At 36.8% G+C, this 17,132-nt stretch overlaps 1 protein-coding gene across 5 annotated transcripts in view; it reads left to right on the forward strand.

The window, feature by feature from the left end:
* SBF2 (SET binding factor 2) overlaps positions 1 to 17,132 on the forward strand; it is a 463,187-nt gene that overhangs the window by 332,819 nt on the left and 113,236 nt on the right. For all 5 annotated transcript variants that reach the window (XM_046684984.1, XM_046684986.1, XM_046684988.1 and 2 more), the window contains one exon: positions 15,982 to 16,050. In XM_046684984.1, the coding sequence (XP_046540940.1) occupies positions 15,982 to 16,050 (69 nt within the window). The remainder of the gene's footprint in view (positions 1 to 15,981; positions 16,051 to 17,132) is intronic.

Raw genomic sequence — 17,132 nt, forward strand, 5'->3', positions numbered from 1 at the left:
TTATCTTCAAGGATGGTTAGATGTGGTTCATTGAGTCTCACTTTCATGTATTTCACTCATTGTATGGAACCTGAGTTTGAGTTTGAAGAAGATTTTCATGAATAATACTGCTGAGCAATTATAGTCTTACGATTTAAATTTTTTCTGCTAATGTCCATTTTTAACTATTTACAGTGACATTCCAGAATATTATTCTTGAGACTAGGAGTAAGTTGTTTTTTTGATCTTATTATTTTTATAATATAAAGCGTGAAGAAAATTGTCTCGAGTTATTTGTGATAATCAATTATATAAGTATTTGATTATTATATTTTTTGCTATATTATAGAGGCAGCATAATGATAACTTGTGAATTTAAAATGCTAAGACCTATTTGTTTTTCTTTATAACCTCACTGATATACGTGAAAGCTTTTCTAATGTAAAAGGCTTTTCTATAGGTTTTATTTATTTATTAGCCCTTCTAAATGTAACAGATTAGCCATTCTAAACGTGGAAGACGTAATTCACTTTCCTTTTTCCTCACAGGAACTTAAAGTGTGATCTTTTTTTGGGAGGAGGGGGCAAAGGAAAGCTAACAAAAGATACAGTGCAGTAGCTACCTTCAAAGTACATAAACTGTATAAATCGTTAATGTTCTCTCTTCATGGTTAAGTTCACCAGCTTTTTCTTGCTTTGAAGCCAGAGGAAGCAGTTTATCAATTAGAATTTCATTTTGAAGCAGTCTCTTTCCTTGGCTTCCATGATGAAACATTTCGTATATATCCTCCTATACCTCTTTGACTGTTCCTTCTTCATCTTTGAAAGCTCATCCTTCTCCACTTGGCCTTTAATTTTTGAAGCTTTCTATTCTTTTTTTCGTCTGTCTTCAAGGATGATCTCTTCCACACCCACAACTTGAATTACCACCTATATGTTGATGACTCACAAGTTTCTCTACCCCAAACTTTTCCCCTGAGCTCTACACCCATATATCCAACTGGCTACCTAATATCTCATGTTCACATCTCAGAGACATTCAACTTTAATAATTACAAACTGAATTTATGATACTCATTTCCTTTCCCCCTCAACCCTCAAAACTGATCCCCTTCCATTGTTCCCAATCTCGGCAAATAGCACCACCGTTGATACAGTTATACAAACCAAAACCTGAGAGTCATCCTTGACACCTTCTCCTTCATCCCTAACACCAAGTTATATTGATTTTTACCTCATGAAAATCTCTCAACTCAATCCACTTCTCTCTACCTCTGCCTCTAATACCCTAATCAAAGCTACCGTCTTTCCACCTAGACTGCTATAATCCCTATCTAAGCATTCTTCCCACATCCATTCTTGTTCCCTTCCTAACCCATTCATCATCATGTAGCCAGTGATCTTTTCAAACTGCAAATCTGTCCTAGCCTGAGTTCCCCAGAAAACAGAACCCAAGGCAAAGATGTATGTCCTACTACTTCATTAGGAAGTTGCTTCAGGTCGGGAACAGGAGCAGTTCCTCCTGAATTCTAGTGCGCCTCTTGCTGGGGGAAACTTAGAACAGGGTGAGTGGGCAAAGCTTTGACCCCTGCCGATGTGGCTGATCGTAGAGTTGCAAATGATACTTATCTCCCTTCTCTACTATCCATTCTTGATTCCCTCCTCCTCAACTAACATCTCTGTTTTCAGTGGCTTCTCTGGTGACATGACCCAGACTCTCATCCTGCAGAAGTTTTAGCCCCTGGTTACCATGTCTTTCGCAGCCTAGGGTTGCTGTACTTGTTCATTTTTTTATCAGAATTTGGCTAGGAAGTACCAAGAGATACCCAAAGACTTAACCTGGCTGCCAAACGTTCCTTCTTGCTCCCATTGTGTAACATTAGCCCTACCTCCACCTGGCATTCAGGTGATGGCTCTTTCTTCTCTGCTGGTCTCTGGGCATTAGGAGTCTAAAGTACCTTGGTGACAGCTGTAGTTTATAGATTAATGAGATTCTTGTTTTGTCCCCTGGTTAGAAATGTTCCTCCTTTGGGGACCAGAACCTCTAACCTTGCAGAGCTCACAGTAACAGCAATGGAAAGTACAAATTCTCCAAGTGGGTCACTGGGTGTGATGGTAGGGAGGGCTTATTGATTCCTGGATCTGCTACAGAGCCTTTCAAAGCTGGCAGCTTTTCGTGTCACCGGGTCTGAGCAAGAGCAGTAGTGGATTCCGGATGTGGAATATGCTGTCTCCATAACCCAAGGAGACCTACCAGAAGTTGTGCTTCCTTCCTAATGATGGGAAATACAAGATGCAATACATTATTCTTTACTTTGTATATGTCCCAGCATGCCAGAACCTTCGTAAGATTATCTCCCATCCTCTGGAGTGCTATCTTACCCAGGTTTCCAACATAGTAGCCATTTCTTGCTCATCCAGCCTGATCACAATGATGTCGTCAATGTAGTAGATCAGTATAATGTTCTGTATGATGTTCAAATGCTCCAGATTTCTTCAGACTGGATTTTGATGGGAGGGGGTTTAATTAATGTATCCCTGAGGCAAAATTGTAAGTGTTTACTGGTGTCCATTTCATATGAGCACAGACTGTTTCAGATCCTTCTCTCTGGCAGGAGTAGAAAAGAACATATTCACCAAACCAGTGGTTGCATACAACATACCCGAGGCCATGATAAGCTGCTTTAGCAAACACAATACATCTTTATTATATAACTGCAATTGGAGCAACTGCTTGGTTGAATTTGCTGTAGTCTACTTTCATCCACAAGGGTCTGATTTCTGCAGACACCAGACTGGGGAGTTAAAGAGCGTTATGACAGAGACCATCCCTCCTGCATCCTTTAGATCCTTAGGAGTAGAACTAATTTTCACTATCACCACCAGTAAATCCATTTAAAATAGAGGATAAAGTTTCATACCAAATTGTGGAAAAAAGGGTTGTTTGGTACATTATATTTAAAAGAATAAATTATAAAATTTTAACAAATAATTAGGTTACAATTTTAACTATGTGTTTAGCTTTTACAGCACTGTCCTAAAAATGATGATTTCTGCAAAAATATTTAAAGCCTTCATTATTTTTCCCAAGGGATTCGCTAAATCCTTTGACATCAAATCATTTTCTTTTAAAGCACTTATCATAAAATCATCCTAACTAATTATCTCTTTTTTACTTGATCTAACTTTGTTGGATTCTCCTTTTATCAGGATGATTTGATCTAAGCAATTCTTTGACATCACTGTGGTAGAATTTATGAGATCCTATGTTGTATTGGCACATGTTTACCCTGATGTGATTTATTGGGATAAATAGAGATAGAGGCAAATGTTAATGAAGAAGATATGTTTTAGTAGTGGCTAATTTGAGGAGGAGAAAGATAGCGGTGGTGATATATTCTTTTTGTTTTTATTCTTTGGATCAAAATTGTGTTTGGGAGATTCATCCATGATGTTGGATATAACTATAATTCATTTATTCTCACTTTCATGTAGTGTTCCTTTGTATCACTATACCACATTTTAATCATTCTACCAAATAACTTTTTACGTTTTTCCTGTTTGACACTCGCTGACTCTTTCCATTTGAAGACTAAATTCTTTTCATTATTTCTTTTACTTTCTCTGTTCTCTATTTCCAGCTCTCCTGTTAGGCATATTTTAGAAGCTTTGACTTGATCCTCTGTATTTCTTTTTTTTTTTTTTTGAAGTCCTCAAGATAGAGATGAAATAAAAGGATACCACGAAAAAAAAATATCTCCAGCCATTCCTTTGCATTTTAATTTAGCAATCACCCTTTAAATTTTCAATTGCTTTTTCATAGGTGTTTCAAACTCTTGAGAATATTATTTATAATTACTGGAAGATTTCTTCTTTAACCTAAATTATGTGTTCGTACAGATATCATTTTCAGATTTAGTTTCATACCTTCTTGCATGTGAGAGGCAAGAGGACATAGAGGTTTAAAGCACAGATAGTGGAGTGACACTACTTGGGTGCGAATTCTCACTCTGCCCTTTGTGGCCATGTAATCCCAGGCAATTATTTAACCTCTGAGAGGCTCAATTCCTTCATCCAAAAAATGGAAATAATTATAGTATCTACCTCCTAGAGGTGCTGTAAAGATTAAATGAAGTAATTTGTGTAAATTCGTACTTAAAATATGTCTGATACTGAGTAAGCACTCAATAAATATTAGCTCTTATTACTATATTCTAGGTGCAGTGTTCTAGTTTCCAGGCATATAAAATTAAAGCAGACTTGGGCTTTTCATACAAAAACTTACAACAAAGCTTGATATTATTTGTCAAGCTTAACATTCACCTAATTCACCTTAGCATTCCAATGGGAGTCACAGTATATATTAAATAATCATAGTGTTCAAAATTGTGGTACATTCTTTATGGTTGTATAAGTTGACTTAGCATTAAAATATAACCTGAGACTGAAACTATATAGTAAGAGTCCTTTTGCTTATTTTGTGCTTAGCACTGTACTCAGAAAGGGTGGGGAAGTAAGCGGCATGCGTATGAAGGTGCCAAGGGGAAAGAGTGTAAATGACAAAGCAAGGCATGTGGACAGTATTCCTAGGGATATTAGGTATGGTAGGAATAACTATGATGTAGAATAGAGGATGATAAGTAAAGCAGACTGACTAGAACTGCGGCTTGTAGCAGGAGGGCCATACGGTCGATTGGGTGTGGAGATGGGTCCACATCATTGAGGGCTCACAAGCCTGGCAGGAGACTTGAGTCATTATCTCATAATGGTCAGAACATAGCTGAGATCTTTGAGCATGAGAGTAAGATGATATAAAGAGATATTTTTGGCTTTGGTAGTTTTAATTTTTGTCCGTATATAGAAGATGCAAATGTTCTCAAAAAAAGTTCTTTCCTGAGCTATCTCTAATCTAAACTCTAAAGAAAAGTCAGTTCAGATCAAGAAGAAATAGAGAATATGAAAGACCAATCATAAGTGAAGAGATTGAAACAGCAATCAAAAACCTCCCAAAAAACAGAAGTTGAGGACCACACGGCTTCTCTGTAGAATTCTACCAAACATTCAAAGAAGATTTAATACCTGTCTTTCTCAAACTCTTCCAAAAAAGTGAAGAAGGTGGAATGCTTCCTAACTCATTCTATGAGGCCAACATTACCCTGATACCAAAACCAGACAAGGACAACACAAAGAGGGAAAATTACAGGCCAATATCGCTGATGAACATTGATGCAAAAATCCTCAACAAAATATTGGCAAACTGAATACAGCAGTATATTAAAAGGATCATAAACCATGATCAAGTGGGATTTATACCAGGAACTCAGGGATGGTTCAACATCCGCAAATGAGTCAACGTGATACACCATATTAACAAAAGGAGGAATAAAAATCACATGATCATCTCAGTAGATGCAGAGAAAGCATTTGACAAAATCCAACCTCCATTTATGATAAAAGCTCTCAATAGGTCAGCCTGGTGGTGTAATGGTTAAGTTTGCATGCTCCACTTTGATGGCCCAGGGTTCATGGGTTCAGAACCCTGGGCACAGACCTACACGCTGCTCATAAAACCATGCTGTGGTGGTGTCCCACAAACAAAAAAGTAGAGGAAGATTGGCACAGATGTTAGATTAGTGACAATCTTCCTCAAGCAAAAAAGAGAAAGATTGACAGCAGATGTTGTCTTCCTCACAAAAATAAAACAAAACCAAAAAAACCTCAATAAAATGGATATAGAAGGAAAGTACCTCAACAAAATAAAAGCCATATATGACAAACCCACAGCCAACATCATACTTAACAGTGAAAAGCTGAAAGCCATCCCTTTAAGAACAGGAACAAGACAAGCGTACCCACTCTCACTACTCCTATTCAACATAGTACTGGAGGTTTTGGCCAGAGCAATTAGGCAAGAAAAAGAAATAAAAGGTATTCAGATTGGAAAGGAAGAAGTGAAACTCTCACTGTTTGCGGACTACATGATTCTATATAGAGAAAACCCTAAAGAATCTGCCAGGAAACTATTAGAAATCATCAACAACTACAGCAAAGTTGCAGGGTACAAAATCAACTTAGAAAAATCAGTTGCATTTCTATATACTAATAACAAACTAGCAAAAGAGAAGTCAAGAATACAATCCCATTTACAATCTCAACAAATAGAATAAAATATCTAGGAATAAGTTTTAACCAAGGAGGCGAAAGACCAATACACTGAAAACTATGAAACATTATTGCAAGAAACTGAAGAAAACATAAAGAAATGCAAAGATATTCCATGCTCATGGATTAGAGGAATAAACATAGTTAAAATGTCCATATTACCTAAAGCAATCTACAGATTTAATCCAATCCCAATCAGAATCCTAATGACATTTTTCATGGAGATAGAATGAACAATCCTAAAATGTATATGGAACAACAGAAGACCCCAAATAACCAAAGCAATCCTGAGAAAAAAGAACAAAGCTGGAGGCATCATAATCCTTGACTTCAAAATATACTACAAAGCTGTAGTCATCAAAACAGCATGATACTGGTGTGAAAACAAACACAGAGATCAATGGAACAGAATTGAAAGCCCAGAAATAAAACCACACGTCTCCAGACAGCTGATCTTTGACAAAGGCACCAATAATATACAATGGAGAAAGGAAAGTCTGTTCAGTAAATGGTGTTGGGAAATTGGACAGCCACTTGCAAAAGAGTGAAAGTAGACTATCTTACACCAGACACAAAAATTAACTCAAAATAGATTAAAGTGTTGAATGTAAGACTTGAAAACCTGAAATTCTCAGAAGAAAATATAGGCAGTAAACTCTTTGACATCAGTCTTGGCAGTATCTTTTTGGATACAATGACTACTCAGGCAAGGGAAACAAAGGAAAAAATAAATAGGACTACATCAGATTAAAAATCTTCTGCAAAGGAAACCAACAACAAAATGAAAAGACAACGCATCAACTGGGAGAAAATATTTGCAAATCATATATCCAACAAGGGGTTAATTTCCAAAATATATAAAGAACTCATACAACTCAACCACAAAAAAACAAAGCAACCCAATCAAAAAATGGACAAAGGATATGAACAGACATTTTTCCAAATATGATGTACAGATGGCCAACAGGCACATGAAAAAAATGTTCAACATCACTAATTATTAGGGAAATGCAAATCAGAACTACAGTGAGATATCACCTCACACTCATGAGAATGGCTATAATTTACAAGACAAAAATTAACAAATGTTGGAGAGGGTGTGGAGAAAAGGGAACCCTCATACACTGCTGGTGGGAATGCAGTCTGGTACAGCCACTATGGAAAACAGTATGGAGATTTCTCAAAAAATTAAAAATAGAAATACCATATGATCCCGCTATCCCACTACTGGGTTTATCCAAAGAACATGAAATCAGCAATTCAAAGAGATTTGTGCACCCATGTGTTCACTGCCACATTATTCACAGTAGCCAAGACATGAAAGCAACCCAAGTGCCCATCAACTGATGAATAAAGAAGATGTGATATATGTATATAATGAAATACTGCTCAGCCATAAAAAAGACAAAACATCCCATTTGCAACAACATGGATAGACCTTGAGGATATGATGTTAAGCGAAATAAGCCAGAGAAAGACAAACACTGTATGATTTCACTCATATGTGGGAGATAAACAAACACATGGATAAGGAGAACAAATTAGTGGTTGGCAGAGGGGAAGGAGATGGGGAGTTGGACAAAAGGGGTAAAGGGGCACATGTGTACAGTGATGGATAAAAACTAGACTTGGTAGGGAGCACGATACAATCTATACAGAAACTGATTTTATAATAATGTACACCTGAAATTACACAATGTTATAAACCAATATGACCTCAATTTAAAAAATTTTTTTGAAAGAAAGAAAGTCCTTTCTGTAAGACATTGTGCTTTTCAATCTCATTTTTTTCTTTAATGTTTAAATATATCATTTTTTGAGAGATCCAAGGTTTTATGAAATAGAAATGCTGGCCACAACAGTTCAAAAGTACACAGATGGAAAGTATGAATTAATTGAGGATAATGGAAAATTAAGATTGCAGGACTCACTCTTCAATGGTAGCAGGAAAATTAAAGGTAGACTACATGGCAAAGTTCAGAATAAAACATGTCTAAGTATTCAAGTCCTTGCAAGCTTATAAATTGCCTGGTGTGTCTGTAACTACATTGCTATTATGTAGCCAAAGCACAGGGGACTTCAGGATGTGTATTTAGGCACTGATTCCCCAGCAGATAACTGCACCATTCCGGAATGCTATTGCTGTGTCAATAGTTGTAGACGTATTGTTTTAAAATTTTTCCATTTTTCAACCTAATTAACTTAGAATGTCTCTAACGTGATTTGCAAAGAATTTTGTATTTATATTTTGCAATCAGCATTTGACTGGCGCTCAGGTTTGGGAGATGCACTACAATGTGTAAACATTTTGTAAGATAATAAATAGCTTCTAAATGTTTCGTGATTGCCTGTTCCCTGCTAATTGGTCATGGATTGAAACCCCCCATTGTTTAATTTTTTTTAATTTGTGGGAAATTTTTATAAATGAGTGTGTGGGGGCTTCCTATCACAGCTGTTGTCATTTAAAGTTTGGACAGCATCATTACAAATGAAGCCCTGCTGTGAAATCAAAGTCAAAAGGCATCTTGGCATTCCAACCATTTCCTTAGGAGAAGATTACAGCTCAAGCCTGTTGAATTTTATTGCCTTGGGCCTCATGACAGTCTTCAGAAACATGCAAGGCATTTCTGTTAAAGAATCTCAGATGTGCTAGGACACGGGGGATGACATTCTTGTGCACAGCAGTATCCTAAGCAAGGGGGTGAGGAATAAGTCAGGAAGAAAGAGATGCTTCACACTTTTTGCTGTATTCTGGGATTATTTTATAAAATCCATGGAGACGATAGAGAACGTATGGTGATACCATGTGGGAAAAAGGTGTGTTTTCCTACATGGTCTGCCCATATATTTGTGTCCTGCTTTTTTGAGGTATAATTGACAACCAAAATTGTAATATATTTAAAGTATACCATGTGACTGTTTGATAATAGTACATTGTGAAGGGATTCCCACAGTCGTGTTAATTAACACATCCATCACCTGACGTATTCACATATTTACCCTTTTTTTGGTGAGAATACTTAAGTTCTATTCTCATAGCAAATTTCAATTATACAATACAGTATTATCAGCTATAGTCACCATGTTATACATTAGATCTTAAGACCTTATTCATCTTATAATTGAAAGTTTGTACCCTTTTACCAGCCTCATCTCATTTCCCCTATGCTCCAGCCCCTGGCAACTACCATTTTACTGTTTCTGAGTTTGACATTTTTTTTTTTTTATTCCACCTATAAGTAATTCCATGCAGTATTTGTCTTTCTCTGGCTTATTTCACTTACCATAATGCCCTTCAGGTTCATTCATGTTGTTGCAAATGGTAGGAATTTTAAGGCTGAGTAATATCTCATTTTGTGTGTTTGTGTGTGTATACACACCACATGTTCTTTATCCATTCCTCCATTGATGGACACTTAGGTTGTTTCCACATCTTGACTATTATGAATCATGCACACAACAGTGAACATGGGAGGACAGATATCTCTTTGAGATCATGTTTTTGTTTTCTTTGAATAAATACCCAGAAGTGAGATGGCTGGATCATGTGATAGTTCTATTTTTAATTTGTTGAGGAACCTCCATACTGTTTTCCATAGTGGCTGTGCCAGTTTACATTTCCACCAACAGTATACAAGGGTCTCCTTTTCTCCACACCATCACCAGCATTTGTTTTGTCTTGCCTTTTTGATAATAGCCATTCTAACAGGTGTGAGGTGATATGTCATTGTGATTTTGATTTGCATTTCCCTGATGGTTAATGATATTGAGCATCTTTTCACTGTGCCTGTTGGCCATTTGTATATCTTCTTTGGAAAAATGTACGTTCAGTTCTTTTGCCCATTTTTTAATTGGATTATTTGGTTTTTGCTATTGAGTTGTATGAGTTTCTTGCATGCTTTACTGGATATGTGGTTTGCAAATATTTTCTCCCATTGCATAGATTGTCTTTTCATTTTGTTGGTGATTTCCCTTGCTGGCAGCTTTTTAGTTTGATGTAGTCCCACTTGTTTATGTTTGCTTTTGTTGCCTTTGCTATTGGTGTCAAATCCAAAAAAATCATTGCCAAGACCAATATCAAGGAGCTTACCACCTATGTTTTCTTCTAGGAGTTTTAGTTTCAGGTCTTGCATTCAAGTCTTTAATCCATTTTGAGTTGATTTTTGTATGTGGTATAAGATAGGGGTCCGGCTTCATTCTTTTTTGTGTGGCTATCCAGTTTTCCTAGCCTCACTATTTTTTAAAATAAAAACCTAAATGTGACTCCAAGGTAATGACTGCCTTCGAAGTCCTCTCTCAGTTGATTGTATCACTTTCTTTGGAGGGACTTCTGATTGATTCATATTCTTCCTCCTTCCCTCCCTCACTCCTCCCCGCCCTTGTCTGTCTACCTGTCTCTCTTCCTCTCCTCCTGCCCCTCTCCCCTTTTCCTCCTCTACTCTGCTACTCCTCTCTTTCCCTCCCTCCCTTCCCCTCTTCTCTCTAACACACACTCATTTCTACAGGTGTGATGGAGGGAGACATTACTCTGACAGTTCTAGTAGTCGTTATTTTTATATCTAAAACTCATGTTCTTGAGTTTAAAACCAAAGATCACTGGAACTAAGTTGAGCTATCCAACAAGTGACCTGACTCCAGCAACCATTCCCAAAGACACATCAGGAGTAAACATGCTTGTCCCTCACATTTTAAAGATGTGTTCCGTTCAGCCAGGAATTTATCTCAGTCCTTTAAAGTGTGTTCTTATTTGTCATCTGTGTTCCCTCTTAGCACAGTTTTCTGAGTTCATTAGCTACAAAATGCCTGCCACATAGTAGATATTCAATAAGTATTTGTTGACTGAGTGAAAATTGTGATTCAACAGAGTATCATGCCAACTACTCTCAACACTCATTCTGGAAATCTAAGACCTAGCAAGATAATTTTTTTCTACTGATTTTTCTGCTTTTAACATTTTGAAAAAAGTGCAAATCATTCAACAACTTTCCATAAACATTGATAGTGCTTCTTATTCACTGCTATAGAAATGCCATCAAAGAACTAATAGTTTAGTAAAGAGACAGAAAAAGGAAATAGATGATTACAATATACTGTGCTATGCTAAGCATTTCCTAGCCTCAGTGATAGTAATAACAACATTTATTAAGTACTTGCTATGTGCCAGGTACAATTTTAAATATTTTACTTGTATTACTGATTTTTAGCTTAATCATATTGTAGCCTGACAGCTGTGCCTGTATCTTATTAATCTTGAGTTTTAGTGAGGCTTACTTTATGGCCTAGTGTGAAGTCAGATTTTCTAAATCCATGTGAACAGTTGTGGGTACAGCGTCAGAGTATAAATCAAGTAGATTTTTGTACATAGTGTCTTATGTATATCCCATAGCTCTAACTTTTTAAAAACTCTTCTCTAGGGTTACTGATTTTTCTACCTACTTTTGATCTGTCAATTACTGAGAGAGGTATATTAAAATCTTTTGGTGTGATTGTGAATTTATCTATTTTTCTTTATAAGTCTGTCAATTTTTGCTTAATATGTTTTGAGGCTAAGGCTAAGTTATTAAGTTTACACACACTTAAAATTGTTATATGTTTCTGGTAAATTTAACTATTTTATATAATGCTTCTTTTTTTTCCGGTAATGCTTTTTGCCTTAAGATTATTTTTTATGATTGTTAAAATAGCTGTCTCAACTTTGTTTGGTGTTTGCTTGATATATCTTTTTCCATCCTTTCAACTTTTGTGTGCTCTTAGGTTATAGATATGTCTTTTTAAACAACAAATACTTGGATTCTAGTATTTTATTTAGTGACAATCTTTGTCTTTTAGCCAGAAAATTTGATCCATTTCTGCTATTATATTTTTATTTATTCCTACCATCTTAGTTTGTTCTTTTGTGATTGTTTCCCTTTTGGGGTTTCTTTTTCTTGCTTTCCTTTGAGTTTCAGATTTTTGCATTTGTCTGTTTTTCTCATATTCCATTTTTTCCTCCACTAGTTTGGAAGTCATAACCCATTCTATTTCTGTTCCTTTGGCAATAGTATAGAATTTTTTAAATTTATTTATTTTTTTGTGAGAGAGACGGACCCTGAGCTAACATCTGTTACCAATCCTCTTCTTTTGGCGTGAGGAAGATTCACCTGGAGCTAACATCCACGCCAATCTTTCCTCTATTTTGTATGTGAGTCGCGGCCACAGCAGACCCGCAAACCTGGGCCGCCAAAGCAGAGCTCACCAAACTTGACTAGTATGGCAGTGGTCCAGCCCAATAGTATAGAAGTTTTTAAATGCTTACTTAATTTATCAAAATCTAACTCCAGTCCACCACCTCACAAATTCTGTGCTACCGTGGTTGCACATATTACTTGTATCTCAATTTTCTTTAATATTGAAAGAGATTATTGTCATTGTTTTGTGTAGTCACTGTATGTTTAGATTTACTCACATATTTATCAGCTTCCTTGCTGAATTATCTTTTTGTATCTCAAACTTTCCATCTGGTGTCCCAAGGGCCCAGGGATCTCAGCTTTATGGTAGTTCTCCTAAGTGACTTGCTACCCTTGGCAAGCACTGGGCTTTGTTTCTTATCTCGTGAGTCCTTTGAGTTGTTCAAAACTAGTTCTCAAATTTACTTTGCTCACCAGTTGTTCCTGTGTAAAATCATGCTTCAAAGCTCTGTTTATCTCTCCAAATCCCCACTTAACTTACATTTTGGTCTGAGTATTCTTACTTCCTTGCCAGTTCATTGCTTTGCATTAAAGATTTTAAAATATTTTCTGTAGCATTTTTAATTGTTTTCAGCAAAAGTGCCTGTCAGAAGATGAAATCAACCATAAGTCAAGAAATAAAAGTCCATAACTCAGTTTTAAAATGATCTTTTGGTTGGAATTCTCTGAGAATATTTTTGATGATCTTCTATCATCATTTTTCCAAAATATATTTTCAACTTCTTTCTTTAAAAGTGTTCTTAGTCAAATTAAGTTTGGAAATGCTGCCTACCAAATTCCCTTCATCCAGTCACAGACCAAAACCCTGAGAAGTCCTATAGTTTTTAGAAAACAAGCAAACAAAAACACCTCATTCAGTTTTGTTTACCCAGCATTCCCCCAGTTTCCCCCCAAGTAACACTATGAATGCTCTATGAAACTAGTGTTTGCAGAAACCGTTTGAGAACACCCCTCTACACACCCCTGCAGAAACCTCTTGGGTGTGTTTCCTTGCATAACCTAGGAGTCCTCCTTGCAGAATCAAGCTTCTCTCTCCTAATATGTTGTGTTTGCTGTTATATTCAGGGATCTTGATGTTTAATGAATTCTATTTGTTTGTCCTTTATGGAAATGAGATATTTCCCTCAAATCAAGGGACCATCTTGACTACCAGCCATGTCTGAGAGACCTTGCTCTACCAGTGACCATTCTTTTTCATCTCTCTCCTCCCCTGGATTTTCCTCCTTAGTGAGTCCCTTCTAATTCTTATAGAATCAAAATATTCATCTGGTTTGGCTTTGCCAAGATTCATGAAACCGCCCATTTGGATGTCACAACTCCTCAAACAGCTGTCTTATTACCTCCCTTTCCTTTACAACTATGAACATTTACATTCGGGGCCTTTTGTTTTACTCTACTCACCTAACGCTAATCATGTCAGGTTCACCAGTGACCTCTATGCTCACAAGTTTCTTGGCTTTCTCTCAAGCTTCATTCTACTGAATTTCCTCTGAAGAATTCAGGGCTCTCAGTCATTTCTTCTCTTGACATCTTTAATACTGCTCTCGCCTAATTTTCCTTTCCCGTCTTGATTTTCCCTTACTCCCTCTACATAAATATATGACTTTCCCAAGTTTCTATCCTTAGCTCCTTTTTCTCATTCCTCTCTCTACATGCATTTGTTCCTTTATTCATTCACTTATTCATTTATCCAGTAAATGTTTACTCAGTGTGATGAACTAATTAATTAGAAGCATTATTTTTAGAATAATATAGGAAGTTTGAGCCTATCTTTTAGTTATTGTTTTAAATTGGGTCAGAGAGTGTCAGCTATATGAGAATGGTTCTTTATTGCAGAGATTTGTCTTATCCAGAATTGGTTCAGTATTCTTTGGAGTTGAACATTCAGTGTATTCTGCAACTGTGTTTTTCAGAGCTGACAATGCCTAGAATTCAGTCGAGGACTCTTTCAACACAGAGTAATATCAAATGTACTCACGTTAGGCAAAGCTAGCATTAGAGGAGATGGCCACCTTTGGGCCATGATTTGTGAAAGAAAGTTTCCTCCTTTCTTTCCTCAAGTCAGTGCTACACCCTCCCCACTCCCACCCCCAGCCCTGCCAAGCCTCAGTAGTGTTTTGAAATAGGCCAAGATTGTCTATAGTGTTTTTTCACTCTGCCTTCTGACCATTCCTCCTATTTTCTATGAGTCTTGTCCCTGAGACCAGTGACCTTATGCAGCAGTAAGCCACCTCCTGCTCTGCTGTTGAGGCCTGTTCCGTCTGACCTCGCTCTCTCACACTCCAAAATTAGTGCTGGAGGCTCAAAAAACTCCTATTCTCCACCACAAGAATAGGAGGAAAGCAATCAAATACAAAAGGCAGTGTCTAGAGGAAAAAGCACCACGCTGATAGGTGGATAAATCCAGATTCCTGTACTGGCTCTATGCCTGACTTCTAGCCTTTCTTTCTCATCTGAAAAGTGGGAATTGCCTTAATTGATTATCAAAGGCCCCAGTTCTATGAGTTTAAAATCAACTCATACAAAAATATGAATAATTGATGGCTGGTGAATTTGCATTTTGATGGAGATAGTTACATTGTCTAAGGTTGGGGCTGTAATTATTATACCTGACCCTCTAAGCAGAAGGTCAGTTTCAGCTTTTGCTGCCCTTGGGCATTGTTCCAGATCCTGGCCTCTCTATGGCTCACATTGTGCCCCACTGCCAGACAGAGGAAAAACTGGTTAATATAACTGTATACAAATACTCACTTAGCATAATGTCCTCAAGGCTCATCCATGTTGTAGCATGTGTCAGAATGTCCTTCCCTTTTGAAGCTGAGTAGTATTCCAGTGTGTGTGTGTGTGTGTCTGACATTTTGTTTTCATCCGTTGGGTTGCTTTTACCTTTTGGCTATTATGAATAATACCTCTTTGAACATGAATCTATAAATATCTATTTAAGTCACCGTTTTGGATGTATACCCAGAAGTAGAATTGCTAGATCATATGGTAATTCTATCTGCCAATTTTTGAGGAACTGCCATACTGTTTACCTAGTAGCTGCACCACTTCACACTCCCACTGAGATTTTCTGACTATCCCATTCCCCAGCAACATTTCAGCCAATAAATTTTGGCATCAGTGATATTTTTTGCCTGATCAGTAACAAAATACCCTTTGTATGTAACACTAAGAGAGAAAAAAATATTTCCCATCTATTATTAGGTGTGTCCCAGTCTCAGAGAAGTTAAAATGTGAAAAAAATATGTATCTTAGACTCTGTGAAATACAGTAGTTACATATACTAAAACCCCCTCTAAAACTTTTTTTGTATAAATTAGACAGTTTTTAACACAGTCTTTCTAACACTGGAAAGTAAAGGTAGCTGCTCACCCATAGTGTATGAAAATATCTTTCTCAAATGTGTTTTATCTTGTTTGTGAAAGAACGTGCTTCAGGGATAGTTTGGGGGTTGTTTTTCAAACTTACCTAACGAAGCCTTCGTGACAATTTCAAATAAAAGTAAAAACACCATAGGACAATAAAAAATGTATCCTAGATTTTTGTTTCCATAAATTTGTGATTTCTGGTAAATGTCCTAATAATGCTTATTTCTCTTTGTTTTGTCTAAGGATTGTTCAAGTTTAGAAGAATATAACATTGCTGCAGCGTTACTCCCTTTGACGAGTGCTTTCTATAGGGTAAGTTTCACTGGTCTACACATGAGCTCATATGATTTACATAAATGTATTCAGTTTGATTTGTCATGGAACTACATGAATCTTGTCTCTTTAATATATCTAAGACATATCTGTGGTTATATATATTATAACATTGCATACTATGTGTAAAAAATTTAATACATAATGTTAAATCATCTCATAAGATAGAATCCCACCCATTCCGTCCCAGCTTTGTTTTTCTTTACAGCACTTTATAACACCTGAAATTATGTTATGTATTGATTTGTTTACATTTGACTATTTTTTCCCACCACAGAAAGTAAACTCCATGAGGTTGGGATATTGTGTCTTATTCGCTGCTGTATCCCAATGTCAGTCAGTAAATATTTGTTGAATGAACAAACTAAATAAATAAATGGGGGCAGAAATTAGAGTCTAACCTCATTGGCAACTTCTATGAACCTTCTGAAAATTTTCTGAAATGTTCAGTAACTTTCTTAATTCTGTCATTTATTACCATTCTCCTATCCATACCTTTTCATAAAGAGATTAGTTCTTATGGCAAACAAATCCAGCAGATTCTTCTTATTCTCTCTTTCCTATGAAGGACTTGTAAGGAATTAAATAGCCACACTCGGAACAGCTCATTTAATGTATCCTTCTGAAATGTGCAGTAAGAAAGAACAAACTTGTGGAGCCAGGCTGGCTCACTATTCAGCCACACACAGGTAGCTTTAGGAGACCCAGGACTTCAAGAAAGGTGGTATGGAAGGGCTTCTGGCTTAAGCAACTCCGTGTTTCAAGGGCTCTAAGTCAGGGCAGCTTATTAAGTATTTCCAGATCTGTTTCAATAGAGAACGAGGCGCCGGATGAAGGGTGTCAGGTAGAGTCCGAGCTATGAAATGATCCATGCCCTTAGAAGCTGGCAGTGTTCTCTTCTTTTTGTCCTGCCCATCCTTTTTGTTTCATCCACTGTTTTTAATTGATGAGGCCTAGCTACCTTCTGCATCTACTAGGCGCCCAATAAATATTTATTGATAAGCCCAGTTTTTTAAAAACTTTACTTCAAATAGTCTGTTCATAGGCTCTGAGTTAAAGCT

The sequence above is a fragment of the Equus quagga genome, chromosome 14, assembly GCF_021613505.1.
Source record: "Equus quagga isolate Etosha38 chromosome 14, UCLA_HA_Equagga_1.0, whole genome shotgun sequence".
Lineage (NCBI taxonomy): Eukaryota > Metazoa > Chordata > Mammalia > Perissodactyla > Equidae > Equus > Equus quagga.